Source organism: Periplaneta americana, chromosome 12 (genome assembly GCF_040183065.1).
Source record: "Periplaneta americana isolate PAMFEO1 chromosome 12, P.americana_PAMFEO1_priV1, whole genome shotgun sequence".
Taxonomy (NCBI): Eukaryota; Metazoa; Arthropoda; class Insecta; order Blattodea; family Blattidae; genus Periplaneta; species Periplaneta americana.
In genome coordinates this window covers 78,492,801-78,514,485 of record NC_091128.1, presented here as the reverse complement: position 1 = coordinate 78,514,485, position 21,685 = coordinate 78,492,801, and the positions used below count along the sequence as shown (strand labels likewise).

General features: G+C 37.4%; 1 protein-coding gene, 1 long non-coding RNA gene and 2 other non-coding genes across 8 annotated transcripts in view; 2 read left to right on the top strand and 2 right to left on the bottom strand.

Moving 5' to 3' along the window:
* Positions 1-21,685, bottom strand: part of LOC138710589 (uncharacterized) — a 250,615-nt gene that overhangs the window by 167,596 nt on the left and 61,334 nt on the right. The window lies entirely within an intron of this gene.
* LOC138710587 (very long chain fatty acid elongase AAEL008004-like) overlaps positions 1-21,685 on the top strand; it is a 94,990-nt gene that overhangs the window by 39,700 nt on the left and 33,605 nt on the right. Inside the window, exons 2-3 of the mRNA XM_069841583.1 lie at positions 13,234-13,315; positions 20,742-20,932. Of these exons, the coding sequence (XP_069697684.1) occupies positions 13,255-13,315; positions 20,742-20,932 (252 nt within the window). The 5' untranslated portion in view covers positions 13,234-13,254. The remainder of the gene's footprint in view (positions 1-13,233; positions 13,316-20,741; positions 20,933-21,685) is intronic.
* Positions 16,602-16,673, bottom strand: TRNAS-GGA (transfer RNA serine (anticodon GGA)). Its single transcript has one exon. It is a non-coding gene; the product is annotated as a tRNA-Ser (tRNA).
* TRNAS-GGA (transfer RNA serine (anticodon GGA)) lies at positions 17,089-17,160 on the top strand. Its single transcript has one exon. It is a non-coding gene; the product is annotated as a tRNA-Ser (tRNA).

Here is a 21,685-nt window from a genome sequence, read left to right as displayed (position 1 = left end):
ATACCCATTTGCAGTGTGAATAAATACATATATATAGTTACAAGAACAGAAAAATTACTTTGGTTAGTATATGGTTTTATTAAAACCTATAATTATATTTCATTATATCATTAATTATAATGGATTTATTTGTCTCGTTCTGCAATAGGTATTAGTATAAGGTATTAGTGGTATTACTCTGGGCGGCTTTTACTTTATGACCGGAGTCATTAACATGCTGACTGATGTGAGATTTTTTCTCTTGCAACACCTAAACACCAGGAAACAATCAGAGTTGCCAACTCGATTCTTAAAAATCCGCTGTGAAGCTGTGCAGCTAAATTGCTATATTGTCAATGTAAAATTATATTATTTTGCCGCTGTAAGTGCTAAAAATACCCGCTAAACTAATGCCGAAAAACGCTAGACCTAGCGGGAAAACCGCTGAATTGGCAACACTGGAAACAATAGCTATAATTATTACTCTGTAATGTTTGTTATAGATATTAGAAGTTGAATTATTGAAATGATTCAATCCTGAACAGATGGAAAAACTATTTTGGACAACTACTAAATATACATAGGCCAAATAGAAATGATCGGACGAAATATACATAGGCCATTTATACCCGAACCCACACTTTCTGAAGTCGAAATTGCGATAGAAAATCTGAAAAATTATAAGTCTCCAGGTATCGATCAAATTCCAGCAGAATTAATACAAGAGGGTGGAAGCGCATTATCTAACGAAATTTATAAGCTTGTACTTGCTATTTGGGAAAAGGAAATTGTACCAGAACAATGGAAGGAGTCCATTATCGTACCTATCTTTAAGAGGGGGGACAAGACTAATGGCCGGTTTTTCCAAGTATTGCCAGAAAATTTAACGATTGTTAAACTCTAAACAGTTTGTTAATTAATAAAATTGTATGTTTTCAACACCAGTTTGGTTTAACAGATTGTTAACAGTTTGTTAGTTTTAAATGTAGGATTTCGGGCAGTTAACTCGTTTAACAGTTAGTTAAACATGGCCGATGTCTCCACAGCTGTTCCAACAGAAGTTGCGAAATTAATATTTTGTGTCTCTCTGTAGGGAATGTTTAGCATATGACTGGTAATATAACATTTGAAAATACTTTGGACTGTTTAAATACATCAGTGTTATTTTATTTCTTTCGTATTTCGTATCCATAATAGCAATGAGGAAATATAACCTTATTTTATAATTATTATTCAGCACGTCACCTACAACATTCATTTGTCAACTGTGTGTTTATGGAGCGTAGCCTACTATAACAGGTTGTCATTTTATGCAAGTTTCATGACTCACTCTATAATATAGAATTTAAAGATTAATTTTAGCCAATCAAAAATTGTCTTACATGTGTAGAATCATTACCAACTGCTGTTGAGTAATTAAAATAGTGCTAACAGACGTTATAGTTAAGTGTTGGTTATCTTAAGCAAAATTATGTTGAACAAATGGAAAATACATTAACAAAGCATTAAAAATAAACAGACTGTTAATTTAACATTCGTTAAGCAAAATTAAACATTACTTGGACAAACTGGCCATAACTGTAGTAACTTTCGAGGAATATAACTTTTGTTGACGTCGTACAAAATTTTGTCCGATATTCTTTTGAGAAGATTAACTCCATATGTAAATGAAATTATTGGGGATCATCAATGTGGTTTTAGGCGTAATAGATCAACTATTGACCAGATATTTTGTATTCGACAGATAATGGAGAAAAAATGGGAGTATAAGGGTAGAGTGCATCAGTTATTCATAGATTTCAAAAAGGCATATGACTCGGTTAAGAGAGAAGTTTTATATGATATTCTTATTGAATTTGGTATTCCCAAGAAACTAGTTCGATTAATTAAAATGCGTCTCAGTGAAACGTACAGCAGAGTTCGTATAGGTCAGTTTCTGTCAGATGCGTTTCCGATTCACTGTGGGCTAAAGCAAGGAGATGCACTATCACCTTTACTTTTTAACTTTGCTCTAGAGTATGCCATTAGGAAAGTCCAGGATAACAGAGAGGGTTTGGAATTGAACGGGTTACATCAGCTGCTTGTCTATGCGGATGATGTGAATATGTTAGGAGAAAATCCACATTCATTGCCGCTCTCACATAAGCCCGCCATTGGTCCCTATCCTGAGCAAGATTAATCCAGTCTCTACCATCATACCCCACCTCCCTCAAATCCACTTTCCATCTACGTCTCGGCCTCCCCCAAAGGTCTTTTCCCTCCGGCCTCCCAACTAACACTCTATATGCATTTCTGGATTACTATTAATTTAATCTGACAGAGCTAAGGCCAGTAGACCTTCTCTTCCGCCCAGCCAGACTCTAGTTGAATACAATAGACTTACAATAATAATTACATTAATATCTATGCCGTGGGTACAACAACATGAAAGTGAATAATAATTAATAAAAGCAAATAATGAAAGTTAAATACGTAGTGCTAGTGAGATAATAATAAACATTGATACGAAAGTAATAATAATAATAATAATAATAATAATAATAATAATAATAATAATAATAATAATAAAGGCCCCCGAGTTAGCTTTGTGGTAACATGTCAGCCTTCAGGCTAACCTGCCCGGGTTCGATTCCCGGCGGGGTCAGAAATTTCTACCTCGGGGTTAGGAGAGATGGTGGTGCACAACTTCTAATCACTAGATTGTGCACCAATATGTCTGGGTTAAATCCCAAATCTCTCCGCAGTGCATATGAAGAGAAGGCATATGTCACTGTTGATAGTGATTCGTCCTTCGGACGGGGACGTTAAGCCTGGCGGCCCCCTTGGTGCTATTCTACAGGAGTAGGCTACGTGCCGGCATCGGGTTTCCCCTTCTCCCTTCCTCACTTTCATCATCATCACTCATTCCAGACACTACACTTGCATGAACACGTACACATACATTCACCTAGTAGCCTACACGACATAACTCTCCACAGATACACATCATGTACAGTGTGGCCTGCCGAAGTGGTGTACAACTAGAAAAATGGGTCACAGTCCTGCCATCTATTCGTAATATGCGGAACCCTGATTATGTAAAGTGAAATGGGTAGGCATTGGATACATAATAATAATAATAATAATAATAATAATAATAATAATAATAATAATAATAATAATAATAATAATAATAATAAAAGGTAAAAGGTAAAGGTATCCCCGCAACATGCCATGAAGGCACTTGGGGAACATGGAGATAGAGCCCCATGCTTTCCATGACCTCGGCACTAGAATGAGGTGGTGTGGTCGGCACCACGCTCTGACCGCCTTTTACCCCCGGGAAAGACCCGGTAGGCCTACTCAATTTTATAGGAGGCTGAGTGAACCTCGGGGCCGTTCTGAAAGTTTGGCAACGAGAAAAAATCCTTTTTATCACCTGGGATCGAACCCCGGACCTTTCAGTCCGTAGCCAGCTGCTCTACCAACTGAGCTACCCGGCCGCCCAATAATAATAATAATAATAATAATAATAATAATAATAATAATAATAATAATAATAATAATAATAATAATAATAATAGTAATGAGGTAATTTAAATATTTATCGCATAATATACATAACCATTAAAAATTGAGAAAATTGAAACAAATATTATTGTTAACGAGAATTATTTAAAAAATATTTTCTTACTCTGTTCTTAAAATCATTTGAAGTCTGACAGTCTCTGACATTACTCGGTAGGAAATTCCAAAGTCGAAGAACAGCCACAGTGAAAGATGAGTATGAGAATGTTCGGTGGGAGGGAATGGATACTATTGAAAAGTGTTGTGATCTTGTGTCTAGGTTAAGGTGAGTGGATAAATGTTGAAAATGAGACGCGAGATATACGTGGAGGAATGCAATATATATAAAAAAGAGGAGGAAAAGATAGTGCATTTTTCTACAATCTTCTAGATGGAGCCAAGACAACACTTCGAGGAATTGTGTTATGTGATCAGCTCGGTGAGTATTGCAGACAAAACTGACGCATAAAATGTTATGAAATGTAGTCTTTGCGCCAAAGTAACGCATAGGTCAGTAAACAGCATATGACAGTAATCGAAGTAGGACATCAGGAATATTTACACTAAAATTTTTTTCAGGGAAAAGGGTATTAAGTTCTTCTGAGTGAGGATATTTTTTGCAAGTTTATGCAATATGAATATTCGAAATTAAACTTTAGCGCTTTATTTCCTCGTTAGAGCTCATTTCCGACAACTCCTTTTACATGGTATGGCACACAAGCTAAGTTGTGTTTGTGTAGAATGCCATCACAATTACTATCGTGTGCATACTACATTACACCCCATATAATAACACTGAACACCAGAACTGTGGGAAACGCACAGGAAGAGATGTAGGTCTATATTACTAAATATAAGATAGCATACCAAATAAGATCTGCACGTGTCTCATAATAAATGCACAAAATGTCCTTCGTTACCACCGACACATGCATCAACCCGCCGCCATATTGACTCCCGAAAGCACTGATGTAGGCTATCTGAGCATTTCATATTGTCTCGCAGCCTCCCAAAATATGGCCACGAAGACTCCCTACATCTTGCACTGGGGTTGCACACACAAGCAATTTGAAATACCCCCACAAATGAAGTCTAGTGTATTTAGTTCGTGGTGCTTGGAGATCAAGGAATTGGTCTACCTCGACCTATACAGCAGTCTCAGAATTTTCGATTGAGAAATCGACGAACACAGACGCTGAAATGATCAGAAGTACAATTTCTTCGTATCTGTAATGTGTTATTTGTCCTGCGTCGTGGCATCGTGGTCTAAGGCATCCTGCCTAGGACTCGCGTTACGGAATGCGCGCTGGTTCGAGTCCTCATGGGGGAAGACATTTTCTCACGAAATTTCGGCCAGTGTATGAGACCGGTGCCCACCCAGCATCGTGATGCACTTGGGGAGCTACGATAGGCAGCTAAATCCGGTTGCGAAAGCCAGCTATAACATCTGGAGGGGATCATCGTGCTAACCACGCGATACCTCCATTCTGGTTGGATGATCGTCCACCTCTGCTTCGGTATGTGGGCGTGAGGCCAGCAGCCGGCTAGTCGGTCTGGGCCCTTCACGGGCTGTAGCGCCACAGATTATTATTATTATTATTATTATTATTATTATTATTATTATTAATGTGCTATTTTCTAACAAAACAGGCAAGTTGTTCTTCAAGAACGATTTGTTTCTTCACCTGTTGAAGTTGTAGAAAAAGAACTGTAACAAGAAAATAAAGCGCTTTGAGCCAATGTTTATGTAACATGTTTTGATGCTCTAGATGTGAGGAATGTTTAGAGTTTTGACGTAGGCCTACTTTGTAATTAGTCACACTCTGTATATGGGACGATTTTCTAAGTCCGACAGGTGAGGTGGCCTGGGTGATATTCGTGAATCCGATGTTGACAGGTGGGCCATCCTGTTTTAGTCCCTGATATAGCCATGTCCTATCCGAAGACGAGTAGCCTAATAAGTCCCAGGGGCCGCAGCTCCAAGGACTTCCTATAGGCTATCAGCATCGCAAACTTCACCCCAGTTTACTTTTAAGCCTTGGTGTTTCTTGCGTCTGGTGAGAAAAACTTAAGACTTTACTATTGCAGATGATAGATGAAATGAGGAGGAAGAGGAGAATGGTGGTGGAATAATAGAAGGAAATAAAAAAAAACCTGTAACGTCTTTGTCCACCACAGATTTCACTACGACTTTCCGGAGGTTGAACCCAGGCCTCCTGGATGGAAGACCAGCACGCTAGAGTTGATCCACAGAAACTACCTCATTAAATATTACCGGGGTGTATGTTACTGATCATAATCATTATCATGATCATCTAGCTATTTTAGTAGCTCATTTTCAGTTGCCGAGTGCTGGCTGAGAACGTCCATGAATCCAATTTCAAAGCTGTGATGGCGGAATTGTATTTGTGGAGGGTAAAGCCAAGGATCTAGAGTTTTTCTCTAGATTCTCCTGTTTTACCTTCTACATTCCATTAACACGCTCCATAATTCTCCTTCCATTATCACCTCCGTCTTCGAAAAACAAGGCACCACTTGTGTTTGTATTCTACTTGCTTACTTACTTACTGGCTTTTAAGGAACCCGGAGGTTCATTGCCGCCCTCACATAAGCCCGCCACTGGTCCCTATCCTGAGCAAGATTAATCCAGTCTCTATCATCATATCCCACCTCCCTCAAATCCACTTTAATATTATCTTCCCACCTACGTCTCGGCCTCCCCAAAGGTCTTTTTCCCTCCGGCCTCCCAACTAACACTCTATATGCATTTCTCCCATTCCGAGGCTTACTGTTAGGTTTCGTAACAAGCTATTTTTTACGGTGATGGGTTGTTAGCCCTTCGCCCAACCCCCAAGCTGGAGGACCACCCCTTATCGGCTGTCCACAACTGCTTATTCAATATATTCGCAGCTACCCTCCATATCTGGAGGCCGTCTCCTCTATCCGCAACCTGAGGACGCGCCATGCCGTGGTGATAGGGAGCCACAATACATGGTTTGTAGTCTACTAGTCTTTAAAACTTAACTGAAGAATATAGCTGGAGAACCTTTTAAGTGTAGTGTAAATATTTGTAATTTAAATATGTATTGTATTGATTAAGGCTGATTGAGTGGAAGAGAAGGCCTTATGGCCTTAACTCTGCCAGCGAAAATAAAACATTATTATTATTATTATTATTATTATTATTATTATTATTATTATTATTATTATTATTATTATTATTATTATTTGTGGGACACCGAATCCACCGTCCGCTGTGGTTTGTGTCCCACGAGCTTTGTCCAAAGATTTGTGGATGGCAGTTGTGGTGGATGCTACGTAGAATGCCTGTAATATATGATTAATTCTATGTGAAATCGAACACTTAAAAAACACTACATTTTCATGAAAGGTTCAAACTTTTTTTAAAGCCTAAATTTCGTACATAAAAGTAAGTAGTCATATGGTGTCAATTTTAAACTAACATTATTTCTTACAAGTCTATTAGCAGTGAAATTTATATTAATTAAATGCTTGTTTCTCTTAATCTGTATATATCGTACAGGTTTAACTATCAGCTCATTTTAAAGCTGAAAATGTGGCTTTTCACGCTGTATAATATCAAATGCAATTGAAATTAAAAGAAAACAAATTTTAGATGTTTTTGACATTAATTTTGAAAATAGAAACTTTAAACATTATGTTAAAAATCTGAAGAAAAAAACTAGTATTTTCCTTGTTATTTGTTCTAATGGCCACCCAAGTTTTAAAGTGGAATTCTTTTCGAAGTAGGATGAAATACGTAAATGTTTATCTGAGACGCACCACTCCGCGCTTCGAGGCTTATTGCGCAATCGGCAAACTGCTCGTGGTCTGCCACAAAAGGAAGGGTCAAAGAACTTGAAGTATTTATGGTCCTCTTTTGGAAGATCGAAGGGAATGAACTAAGAAAGTCTTTCATGTATTGTGTTGTACGTTAAGTTTAAATCTCACTTCGCCGGATTTTATGGAATAGGCCTACTATACAGTGAAATAAATAACGAGTGACGCAAATAGAAGCCGCTACTAACAATCTGATTAAATATCTTGAAGAAATGTTTGATACAGATGATATAGAACAGATCACTTATAAACAATGGGTAATAGTAGACTTTACAAACTTGGAAATATTACAGTCATCCGTTGAGGACTTCTTAGATAAATATTATCTATTAAATTGTTAGCCTTGTTGCTGCCTTATCCATTTAAAGCTCAACAGCAATCTTCCTTTCTGAAAGAACGAAAAGAGCAATTGGAGTCAGGCGACTGCATTGTAATTGGTGACTTCTTTGAAAATTAGGTTTTTATGGTACAGGATTCTATTCACGGGATTCACTGGAATAGCAGGCAGGTCACGATTCTATCCTTTTGTTATATATTACAAAACACAAGAGCTTTGTAGCAATATCAGAGCATCTAAAGCATGACACAAATGATGTCCATCTTTTTCAAACTGAATTAATAAACTTTGTGAGAAAGGAAATAGCGAACGTTAAATAAGTATGTAATTTATTTTTACGGTGGAGGCATTGCGCAATATAGCAACATAAAGAATTTTCAAAAACCTATGTTTCCATGAAGAGGATTTTAGTATTGGCGCCGAATGGCACTTTTTTGCAATATCTCGTGGAAAGGGCCCACGTGATGGCATTGGGGGTGCCACTAAAGGACTTGCGCAAAGACCGGTCTCCAATTAAGTCAGGATTCCATCACAACATCTCAAGAACTATCTACCTGGGAGGATCCCTGCGGTGGCTAAGTGGTCAGACCTCTGACGCGGTCCGGGTTCGAGTCTTGGTCAGGTCTGGAATTTTTCATTGAAAATTCCATAGTGACACTTGTGGCGGACACGTCGCAGTTGGAGTTTTTCTCCCATTTTTCCCCATATTAGGCATCTACATCATTCCGTCACCATTTCTCCATTTGTTCATCATTCCATAGCATTCCCCGATCGCCGGCTGGCAATGCAAGGAGGGGGCTGGCCTAGAGACGAGTGGGGTTGCCTGCTCGAAACCTGGGTACGCAGCGAACCTTAGTGCAGTCAGTCGATGTGGGCTTGGGAATGCGCTTAGCTTGAGGGTTAGCGCAATAGATCGTAACAGGTAGTAGTGCTGAGCCATAGTACCGCCTCCCGTAAATTCCATGTGATTCCATTTGTCTGTCCTCAGAAGGATAATAAAAACTATTTCAAATTTTTTACTGAGAATGAACACAAAGAACTTGGTGAAATTTTAAACGAGAAAATAAAACGCGTACGTGGCACTTTAAAGTTGCATTCCTTTATCCCACAATTGAAAACAGCTCCTAACCAAACAGTATCTTTTGAAAATGGAGGGAAGCATGTTCATATTTGAGCCGTTCAGAGCAGAAGTGTGTAAGTCAAAATTGGGTAATCAGGTTTAAAGTAAAAATTCTGTAAAATAAAGCGCAAAGTAGCAATTAATACGTCCTTCGCACTATCCACTGACTACTAATAGTTTAAATAAATTGAATATTAATTGCTACTTTGCACTATATTTTACAGAATGTTTACTTTAACTCTCATTACCCAATTTTGACTTACACCACTTCTGCTCTCAACGCCGGATTAATGTGCTGTGACCTTCTCCCTTGTGATTTTTTTTTATTCTACCCTGTAATGAACTTGCCGAATAATTTGTGTTCGTGCGAAACTTTAAACTATGTAATATTTAATTAAAAGTGTTAATTCATTTCATTTAGTATTCTGTCCAAGGTCAGGTCTTTCACAGCAAACCCAGCTTTCTCCAATCTTTCCTATTTTCTGCCTTCCTCTTTGTTTCCTCATATGATCCATATATATATATATATATATATATATATATATATATATATATTAATGTCTATCATCTGATTTCTTCTTCTACTCCGAACTCTTCTTCCATTCACTCTTCCTTCCAGTGCATCCTTCAGTAGGCAGTTTCTTCTCAGCCAGTGACCCAACTAATTCCTTTTCCTCTTTCTGATCAGTTTCAGCATCATTCTTTCTTCACCCACTCTTTCCAACACAGCTTCATTTCTTATTCTGTCTGTCCACTTCACACGTTCCATTCTTCTCCATATTCACATTTCAAATGCTTCCAATAGTTAACTACCCATTAAGTTACGTGAGCGTTGACTCGAGGACTCGTTGTGCATCCGGCGGCCTGCGCTGTACGCACACATCCACGCGACGCACCTGATCTAGTAAACAATTTTAATTCTGATAGAACTAATAGCAATTCCACCCTCTAATTTCGTAGTGTTATGTAATATATATCAGGGAATTACATGACATCTTTCTAGAATCGTAAAGCATTGGGTGACGTTAAAATATCATTTTATAAGAATAAAATGCATAACAATGCTTCACATTTCATTTTAAATTCTAGAAAAAAAAATGTAAAAAAATGCTTACTTTTAGCTTGAAATTGGCATACATAACAATTCTCTATGATAAATAGAATCGGAGATATGCTTAGTTATACGCCGTGCCCCGCTTAGAAGGATCGAGAAATAAATGCTCACCATTTAAAAAAATGAACTAGTCAACTAGGCCACAATTTCTACATTAATTAACTTCCATACATTATATTGTATACCCATAAATAGGCCTAAAGTCAAACCTATGACGGGCAAAATCGACCCAGAGGGTGGCGAGTAGGTTAAGGCTCCTACCTTTACAGAAAATCGGCATTTAATGGCAATAGAGATGTTAGTCCTACCTGTCCGCCGCTTTTACCCCCAAGGAAATGTCCCTGGTACTTATTTCTGCTAGAGTTGAGTAGACTCCAGGACCAGTGCGGTCAGAAGAGTTAGATCAAGGGAAAAATCCATGACCCTATCGGGAATCGAACCCGCGACCTTTCTCCTTGCAGCGTAACGCTTTACTCCGACGCTACCGTGCGTCACATTGTATTGTATATTAAATATAAAATATACTAATTTTTAAAACATTCGAAGTAATTTCATTTATTAATATTTCTCTTTTATCATGATTTCTCAACGCTTTTCATTGTTACGTATCCGATATACAGTAATTGATAATATATTAACAACTAGTGGTTTGTGCAGCAAATGCTGCAAACTAAGTTCATTAGACGTTCAAATAAACATTTTTCAGATTTATTTTCAATGAAGAATACCAGACTTTTTGAAAGTTATTTGCTTCCATTATATTGAAACACACTCCCTCTGAATGTTTTATTTTATGTCAAATACTTTTTTTTTTAACTTATCCACCTTCAGTTTTTGAGTTTCAACGCGAAAACGCAAGTAACAATGTCAGGACGATCAGTGGGTTTTTCATGTGGGAGTAAAGCAATAGCTATTTCAGGTCATTGTGGATTGCAGGTGAAAGTTAAAAAAAAAAAATGTCAGGTTTGCTATGCTTTCGAACAATAGACATAGCATCTTGTTATAGCTGATGCATGTAGAGCTTGAAATGTAGAGGGTAAAATCATTTTATCCTGCTAAGAGATCTTGCTGAAATGATCGGGAGATTATAAAATGTTCTAGGCCTCTTATTTTATCAGTAAGTAATACCTTTTGGTCTTTCCTTAGTAACTGTAAGTTTTGCGCTCTTTCGTGCCAATACTGAAGAGAATGACGCATATAAATATCTATACCATATCGCCATTAAGTATATGAAAAAGACCCAACCTCACTTGATTAATAACTATAAAAATATTTGATTTTTAATAATATTATCTTATAGTAAATTATAGAAATGAAGACTTAATTTCAGATATTCTCTAAATATACTTATATAACCCCAAAATGTTTCACTTTCGTATCATCAATACAACATTATTCCGTATAATTAATGAAAAATAGTCACATCGTGGCATTAACTATAATAATATTTCATTTCTAATGGTAATAAAGTCATCAAACCACCTCAAGTTTTGTAGATTTCAATATCCAATACACAGCTGTACTCCGAAAATTTCACACCGCAGAATCAAACCTGTAAATTATATTTAGCAAGTCTTGAAGTTTTTAGTAACCAATTGAATTTGAGCTCTAAATATGTCAGCAATCCTGCAGGTCATGGCCTTCGTGTAATAGCTTATTGTTTATTGTCGTATATGTTTTGTTTTATTCTGAAATGCAAATTAGTTCTTAAAACTGTAGACAGATTTTGGAAAATAGGAACTTGATGTAGGAAAATTGACATTTCACTGAAAATTACTATTTTTCTGAAAAACTTTGGGTTCCAAGCTTCAAAATGAGGGGTCATTTATTAAAATCCATTCAGCCGTTTTCCCGTAATTTCCATTACCAGTTCGAATTATATATATAGAAGTCTATCAATCCATTCATTTTCATAGTGTACTGCTCAAAGGCAGTTCGTTCACTGCAAACCCAGCATTCTCCATTCTTTCCTTTTTCCGTCTTCCTTTTAGTCTCTGCATTCGATCGATAAGAAACGTAATTTTTTTCTTGGCATCATTGTGGACAACGTTGTAAATTAATTACCAGGCAATTTAGTGGAAGGTAATAATGTTACATAAAAGAGACAAATGAATTCTGACAACAAGAGTAACCATACTCAGAATAGTGCAAAATGCATGTTTCATTCAATATGAACGTAGTTGAATCGTGAATCCAATGTTGAATGTATTTATTTTTAACCATTTTGAGCTGCATACCCATAAGCTGGAGAGAATAAAATGATATGAAAAGAAAGGAAACTGTATCTTTTCTTTTCTCTCTTCTCTGTTGAAAAACGGGTCATTTATGTGTTCCGAGAATTATTTTCTATACATCGAGACGCGGATCTTAATTTTACTACGGTCCCAGAAAATTCGAGATGTATGACAACCTTAGAAAAAGGGAGAATGCTGAAATAAATCTATAGCCTACAACCTTGGTTTGTTCACCATAAATACAACTCCGTCATAGCCGAGATTTGAACTGGGATCGCCGGTTTTCGCAGGCAAACGCTCTTCTGACTGACATATCAAGCCGGCATTTTATGTATGTCTCTTAAATAATATTAAAAAAAAGAACCGTCCACAACATGGTAAGTGGATAAAATTCTTATGAAACGTATAAAACTTACAATGAGAAAGAATGTGCAACCTTATGACAATCGTTTTTACTACTCGTACATGCTCTTGCTCTCTGAATGCTGTAGTATTGGGTATTTACAAATTCTATTCTTTCATATCATAATCTGCTTCTGATATTTGGACTTGTTTGTTTGCGTAGAGTGCGATATCCTCAAGTCGTTTTATGAGTTACAAGATGCTATTCTGTATTTTTCTGCCATTTAACTAAGGCCTCGTTAAGCCGCCAGGTGGTCTAGTGGCTAGAGCGCTGGACTTATAATCCTGTGGACCCGGGTTCGATCTCTCGATTTATAACGTGTGTTGGGCAAGTCCGTGGTCCAGGTAGCATAGGGGTTTTCTCCGGGGGCTCCGGTCCCCCTGTTTCATTCCAACAAATCTCCATAATCATCTCATTTGATCGCGGGTGTAGCGTAGATCAGACTCCTATGGCGCATCCACGGCAACGACTCTGTCAGTAAAGAAAACTAAGGCCTTGTTTTTCTGTAATCTAAAATTAGTGATAGCGGCAGGCTTGTTTTACGTTTTACTCTCTGTACTTTGCATAGTGAGAAATATATTATCTAGGTCTATTTGAACTTTACATTGAAAATATGTGTGAAAATATCTTCTGTTACAGAACCACACCCTGCCTTTCAAGATGGCTGGCCTTATGCATTTAATGGTCCAAAATTACAATGAAGTCTTGGAATCGAAAAAAGGTAAGTCTCGTAAGATAGAAAAAGTGGATATTACGTTTTCCATTACAATAGACATAAACAGAATTTCTCATAAACTCATTATATAATTAACGAAAAGATACACTCCAATTATTTACTCTTCGCCTTCATTTTCATCATCATTTTCCTTTTCAATTTCGTCTACATCTTTACCTATTTTACCAAGTTGTTACACTGTTCTCATTTGATTTTAGTCCATTTTTCTTTCACTAAACATTTGAAATCTTCTATGGTTGTATACTACTGGTACCTCACGCTCCTTTTCAAAATTTCCAACAAATGTTCAATGGGGTTTAAGTCTGGTGATTGAGGAGGTGTTGCAGTTGTTGGGATGTTCCATATGAGCCAATTTTAGCAGCATGTTTACTGTCATTGTCTTGTTGGAACATACGAGTATATACAAGTGGCATCCCCATTTTTTGTGCACTCTGCCTAACATTTAGGCCTAACCTTAAAATGTTATTGTACACATACTTATCCATAATCCCATCTTTGAACTCAATATTCCCCACACCATTTGCAGACATATATCCCCACAATAGTATGCATCCAACCTCATGTTTCACTGTAGGTAATGAATTGTTTCTGTCGTTATCTGTGTTGAGCTTATCGGAACCATAAAGATTTATCTCCGTCTCATCTGACCAAATCACCCTGTTCCAAAATTCCTTATCTTTACCAACATGTTCTTTGGCGAAGTCCAATCTTCACTTGATTTGTCTCACTAATGTACGGCCTGTTTAGTGTTCTTCTGCCATGGTAACCATTTTTCCATAACACACGCCGGATAGTTTGATATTGATGTTCTTGTTTGAAGACTCTTCAATCATGACTCGAATTTGTGGAACATTAATTCTTGGGTTTTTGGCAACTTGATTAACTATGAATCTCTCGTCACGTGCATTTAGCAATTTTTTCTTGGTTTTTCTTGCCACGTTATTCCAAGTTTCATGATTTCGAAATTGTTCTACAATTTGTTATATCTACTGTAGAATGTGTTTCATGCACTACATTGCCTATTTTTCTACAGGACTAGCATTTTATAGCCTTGTGAATAATAACTTTCTTTAAATCGGAACTGAGCTCCTTATGACACTCCATTGTACACAGTTCTGAATGACAGACTAACAGCAAGTGACCTACTTATATTCTATAATTATTAAGAATTAAGAATAAAAAAATTCAGGAAAAACTTCCACTGAAAGACAACCCTGTGCGCACTGCATGCTTGTTTTCTATGTATCTAAACCTAACTACTCTCTGTCCGTGGGGTAAGTGTACCAACAACAGTGTTATATGAGTTTCACGAAATATGTAGTTTTAAATTTTTATGTAACAGATGTATGTAAATTAATTTTATTCATGTCACTGTGTTCCTGTTTAACTCATCAAACATAATGAATTTAGTTTCATTGATATATTTTGAATTTTAAGGTCATTTCGAAGGTCAGTTTAATAATATATGAGGTGTACAAACAACACTGTTATTTACTATACCTGAGACAAAATCTAAATAGAAAAATATGCATAAGCCAGAAGAATATCGAACTTAAATACTTACTTAAACTGGATGACAAATTCTGCAGTGCTTGGGAAAAGTGGCATAAGTCAGTTTCCACAAACATTTTTTATTAATTTATTGATAACTTACGGAACATCTGCTCGCTTGGGAAAAGAGACATAAGTATTTCTCCCATTAGAATAATTCATACAGAAGAAAATCAAATCGACATAAACCAGTGTGAAGACAGTTTTTTTCCTTTTCCTGTAAAATTAACATTTTTGACTTGTGCCACTTTTCCCGAACACTACAGAATTAAATTACATGATTACTTAATAAACTAGTTACAATTGTGAGCTATAATACATACCCTGAGACACTGTGCGAGGTAAAATAAGATGTTTCACTTCGGACTTGAAAGCATTTAATCATTTAGGTTCTTATTTCAGTGTCAGGACGCCTTCCAAAGAAACTATGCAACTGCTTTCAGGAAATGGGCGGTAAATTTGCAAACGTGTTTCCAAACACTACAACGTAACCAACCTCCAAAGATAAAATATGACTGCAGCACCACTTGTAAGACGTCAACAGCTCTCGTACTGTCCTGGATACGTAAAGCAGTGAAACCGGAACTAACGAGAGCATCGCTTGTTGCTGGATTCATAGTCCGGTCAAACGGACGCTAGTATGTCGATCTAGCAACAGGGACGTAAATTTGCAGACAAAGATCATATCACCTAAAACCACGAATTACTGTCAGCCTCTTGACGTCTCTTTCTTTCGCCAGTATAAACTTTTTCACGATGCAAGGAAGGGTAGCTACATACATTATATTGAGAAGAATACAGTCAATCTGCATGATAGAATATTCATTTTCAAGTTGCATTCTCTTATACATAATCAGTTAAGTGAACCACAGTATTTACCTATGCTTCGATTTGCGTTGTTGGTGTCTGGGTGTGTCGCAGGATACACCTCTTAGGCCTATGTTCCGTAATGTGTTGGACGTAAATTTTACTGTTTTTGACACATGCAGCACTGCTATCGTGATTCCAGTGCCGGCATTATTTATTCGTGGTACACTGCAACACTGCGTTTTCAAACCACATTACCAGGGGTAGGTATTTCTGGAGATTAATTTTATCATTTGTGTTTTTTGATATTGGTGTCGGCGGAGATTGTTGGAGATTGATTTTCACTCTTGGCGGAGATTCATGAAAATTTTGGAAAACACAATTATTTTGGAATTGGAGTATGAATATTACTTTCCAATAATAATTAACATTAAAGGTTCGTTGGATTCTGGTAAATGTGCGGTTGGGCTATGTTGAATTGATACTGTATTTAACACACATTCATTAAAAACGAAAAAAAAAACCTTGCAGCCCTCAAATTATTAGTGAAATGTTGAATTCTTCGTCTTTTGAGTTCACTAATATAATCAGAACATCTGGAATACCATGTAATGTAGCGTACTTGAATATATAACAAATTCAAGTGAAAAAAAAAATCCGAAAAAAAAAACTCAGAATACGAAATTCGCTATAAAACGACGCAATGGTAATAATTCGCGAATGTGTTCATATTTCGCAATTAGAACTCTATTTCGCGATTTGCCGCGATTGTTTTATCCACATATCTTTAATCAGAATCACTTACTTCGTAAATATTATATTTATTTTGATGTACCGAAGTACATATGATATTTCCATGCAGATATTCTGCTTTCTCAGATGATGAGAGAGAGATGGAACGGAGAAAAATTCTCTCCGGCGCCGGGATTTGAACCCGGGTTTTCAGCTCTCCGTGCTGATGCTTTAACCACTAAGCCACGCCGGATACAATCCCGACGCCGTTGAGAATCGTCTCAGATTAAGCTCCATCTCTTGGGTTCCCTCTAGTGGCCGCCCTCTGCACTACGTCATAGATGTCTATGCACGCAGGACCGAAGTCCATACATGTGTAGAGGTGCACTCAGATGAGTGACTGGTTGGCCGGGGTCCGACGGTATGGGCGCCGTCTTTAAATCACAAAGTGATTTATTACGCATATCATATTTATTTTGATGTACCGAAGTACATATGATATTTCCATGCAGATATTCTGCTTTCTCATCTGAGTGCACCTCTACACATGTATGGACTTCGGTCCTGCGTGCATAGACATCTATGACGTAGTGCAGAGGGCGGCCACTAGAGGGAACCCAAGAGATGGAGCTTAATCTGAGACGATTCTCAACGGTGTCGGGATTGTATCCGGCGTGGCTTAGTGGTTAAAGCATCAGCACGGAGAGCTGAAAACCCGGGTTCAAATCCCGGCGCCGGAGAGAATTTTTCTCCGTTCCATCTCTCTCTCATCATCGTAAATATTAGTAAAAATCTATTGTATATCTATTATGTCGTGATTTTCGCTATTTCCATAAATACCCGGCCCTGCACATTATCATGACGTGGTATGAGGTACTATATTACATTCACAACTTTATGATGTACTACATAATCTCTCTCATCATTCACACGTCTCTTATTTCATAGGTAAATTGTGTGATACACTTAATGGCTACAAACGTTACAGGCGCACGCTCCACTTTCATAAGCCATGTTATAAGGGTTACAGACGATTGCGAAATGACGCACTTCGCACCAGTTACCTTGGTCTCATGCTCGTCCATTCTAGAAAGTTTCGTGATGATCCTCGTCGGGAGGTCCAAAGTCTTCCCTTATGAGATGAACTTCCGTGTCGGTAAATTCGTAAAGTGTTAACCGTAATGAAACAAACACACTTCCTGATAATCCATTCTTTCCCCTCTCACACAGATAACATGCCAGCTCTCGTCTACTCATCTGTACCTACATGCTAGACATCTCCAAAAAAAAGTCAATTTAAACTGATGGGGATCCTAAAGGAAATTGAGGTGGATTGGAAAGATAGGAGGCCGTTGAGTAACCTTTATATGAAACAACGAGTCAAACTCAGAATAGGAGAAGAAATGTAGAAGGAAGTGAAATAGGGAGAGGAGTACCACAAGAATGGCCTTAATCACCTACTCTGTTCATCATCTACCTGGAGGATTTAGTGAAGAACTGTTTTCAGAACATGGGAGGAGTGATAGTAGAATGAAGAAGAATAAAGTGTATAAGTTTTGCTGATGATATGGCATTGTTAGCAGAAGAGGAGATGATACTAAGGGATGTGCTACTGGAGCTGAATGACAGCTGGGAGCAGTATGGGATGAAGATAAATGCCAACAAGACGAAGACAAGATAAAGAAGGTAAATTTGCGAATTCTAAATGAGGCAGTAGAACAAGTGGACAGCTTCAAATACTTGAGGTGTATTGCAAGCAGTAACATGAGCTGCTGCCAAGAAGTCAAAAGAAGAATAGCAATGGCAAAGGAAGCTTTTAATAGGAAAAGGAGCATCTTCTGCGGACCTCTGGAGAAAGAAGACTAGTGAAGTGCTTTGTGTGGAGTGTAGCATTATATGAGGCAGAAACATGGGCAATACAAAGTAAAGACAAGCGAATAGAAGCATTTAAAATGTGGTTATGGAGAAGGATGGAGCGTATGAAATGGATAGACAGAGTAAGAAACGAAGCAGTGTTGGTGCACTGATCAGAAAGAGGAAAAGGAATTTTCTGGGTCATTGGTTGAGAAGAAACTGCCTACTGAAGGGTGCACTGGAAGGAATGGTGAATGGGAGAAAAGTACGGGGCAGAAGAAAATATCAGATAATAGACGACATTAAGATATATGGATCATATGCAGAGACAAAGAGAAAGGCAGAAAAATGCTGGATTTGTAGTGAAAGACGTGCCCGTGGGCAGAACACTATAAAATGAATTAATCATGGGAAGAAGTTCGGTTGCCTCCCCAGCAAGCTATATATTAGAATACTCTGTAATCCATGCTATAGTCGCCCTTGATAGCATAGTTGGTACAGCGCTGGCCTTCTATGCTCAAGGTCGCGGGTTCGATCCTGGCCGAGGTCGATGGCAGTTAAGTGTGTTTAAATGCGACAGGCTCATGTCAGTAGATTTACTGGCATGTAAAAGAACTTCTGCGGGATAAAATTTCGGCATACCAGAGACGCTGATATAACCTCTGCAGTTGCGAGCCTCGTTAAATAAACCGTAATTTATTTTTCATACTATAAGCTACCACTAACAGCAAGTACAAGTTTCGATGTAGCAAATAAAACCCACATTTTATGAACTTCATCCTTTTATTGTCGGTTTCATGAACAGCAGTTTGCTTATGACTACAGCTCGAATTTCACGTAATAAATTTACATAATTATTCTTTTATTATATACGTAGCTAAGAGACTTGGGCTTAGCTTGAATTTTCATACTGTTTTGTGAGGAACAAATCCCAAACTGAACGGTGTGTTTCATTGAATTGCTACTTAAATGTATGTAATTATCAACTGCGAACCAAAGGTTCAAGTGACAATATTGATGTAATAAACTGTGCATAAAGATAAATTTTATTGTCCATTCTTGTACTCTTCATATTATTTTGTTTTCGTTTCATTTTGTTTCCCGAACATGAGCTGCTGCCAGGAAGTCAAAAGGATATCAATTGCAAAGGAAGCTTTTAATAGAAAAAGAAGCATCTTCTGCGGACCTCTGGAAAAGAACTGAAGAAGAGACTAGTGAAGTGCTTTGTGTGGAGTGTAGCATTATGTGGGGCAGAAATATGACATTACGACAAAGTGAAGAAATACGACTAGAAGCATTTTAAAGTGGATATGAAGAAGAATGAAGCGTGTGAATTGGACAGACAGAATAAGAAACGAAGCTGTGTTGGAAAGAGTCGGTGAAGAAAGAATGATGCTGAATCTGATAAGGAAGAGGAAAAGAAATTGGTTGGGTCGCTGGCTGAGAATAAACTGCCTACTGGAAGGAAGGAATGGTGAACGAGAAAAAGTTCGGGACAGAAGAGGATATCGCATGATAGTCGACATTAAGATATATGGATCATATACGAGGATAAAAACGAAGCCAGACGGAAAAATTGGAGAAAGCTGGGATTGCAGTGAAAGTCCTGCCCTTGGACAGTACACTATGAATGAAATTAATATGGATTTCTCACTAATGTAACGACAGATCAGATAGAAACAATACAATGAATATTACAATGAGATAAATATGACAATCAGTAGGCCTATTTCTAAAAATGAAGTATTTTAAGCTCTTTCTTACTTCAGAATCAATGTAAAATGAATCTATTTAATAATGCTTAGATTTGTAAGTGAAATATATATATATATATATATACATATATGTAATAAATTTATTACATATTTGTCTATATATGTTGCCAATTTTAATTACATCAATGACTAAGAAATTATACAGGTACCTAGTAATTCATAAAAATGGTCATTCAGTTCATTTTCATTACTATTTAAATGAACTAAATTATTGCATTAACAAAATTGGAATGTTACCTAATATTTTGTCCTCCAGTAGAGGATCTTGCAAAGCAGAAACAAATATAAAAATCGACTCAATTTTTAGAAAGATTAATTATCAGATCAGTTTTTTATTCACCTGCAAATTTACAGATACGAGGTATGAGTTCTTAGCCATTGATATATTTATGCACTACATACTTCTCACTTTCATATTACATAAATTCCTGTCTCTACTTAGCTTATTTAAATTTTAATTTCGTGAAAATCAATATGAGGTGTTTCTTATATCGCCATTGATTTCCATTCCACTGGTTTAGTATAACTATATTTTCTTTAGACTTTTTATGAAACTATTGTTCCAAACTCAATGCAAAACAGGTCTAATAAATGTTTATCTGATTACTCAAAGATTTGAGATGTGAGTCGCAGATGCTTGTGGGAAGGTTATGACTCATTAGTGTAGAGATAAACGGATGGTTACATTCCAGATCCGATGGTGGATTCTTGGTTCCTGATGAGCAGTCCAATGCCAGTACTGGGCATCCTCGGCTTCTACCTTTACTTCGTACTGAAGTTGGGTCCCCAGATCATGGCCACAAGAAAGGCGTTCAACTTGCAGAGGATACTCGTAGCTTACAATTTCTATCAAGTCCTCTTCAGCCTCTGGCTCTCCACAATGGTACGTAAACTACGCCATTTTGCATACCTAATAATCATCTCTGTGTCATTGTCAACAACAGCAAGATAACAACATGAATGTCTATACTTGTACCTTGTGTGATCCTCGCTTTGAATTTGAAACATGGTCCTTCCATGGTGCGCAACTTTTGGAGTTTGTCGTACAGGTGCAGGAAAGTCTTAACATTTTAGAGCAGCTATCGCGGATTTGCACTTCATGGAACGCAATTACCCTTTCTGCCACCCTCTCAAACTCACCCCGCTGCAATAGAGGGAATGTTGAAGACTAGTTTTAGCTTTAGAAGTTGTTTTTCCTAACATGTAGTGAAAAATTTTAAGTACATCATGCAAATCTAGTTTTTTCAGGTAAAGATCCCTGTGAAGAAGATTTGAATAATTTCAAGAGAAAAAATTGTTCCGGAGCCGGGTATCGATCCCGGGAGCTCTGGTTGAAAGTACTAACGCTCTACCAACTGAGCTACCCAGAATCTCCACCCGACACCGTCTCAATTTTTCCCGTAAAATTATTGAAGTCTGCTTCACAGGGAGCTTTACCTGAAAAACTAGACTTGCATAATATATACCGTCGAGCGGGGTGACTTTGTGCCATGAGGGTGACTTTGTGCCATTCGCGCATTTCATAAAAAAAAATGTAAGGAAGTAGTCTTTAAAACCGTCACAAGGTTTTAAAGACTACTAAACGTAAGGAAGTAGACTTTAAAACCTTGTCACGGTCTTAAAGAATACTTCCATA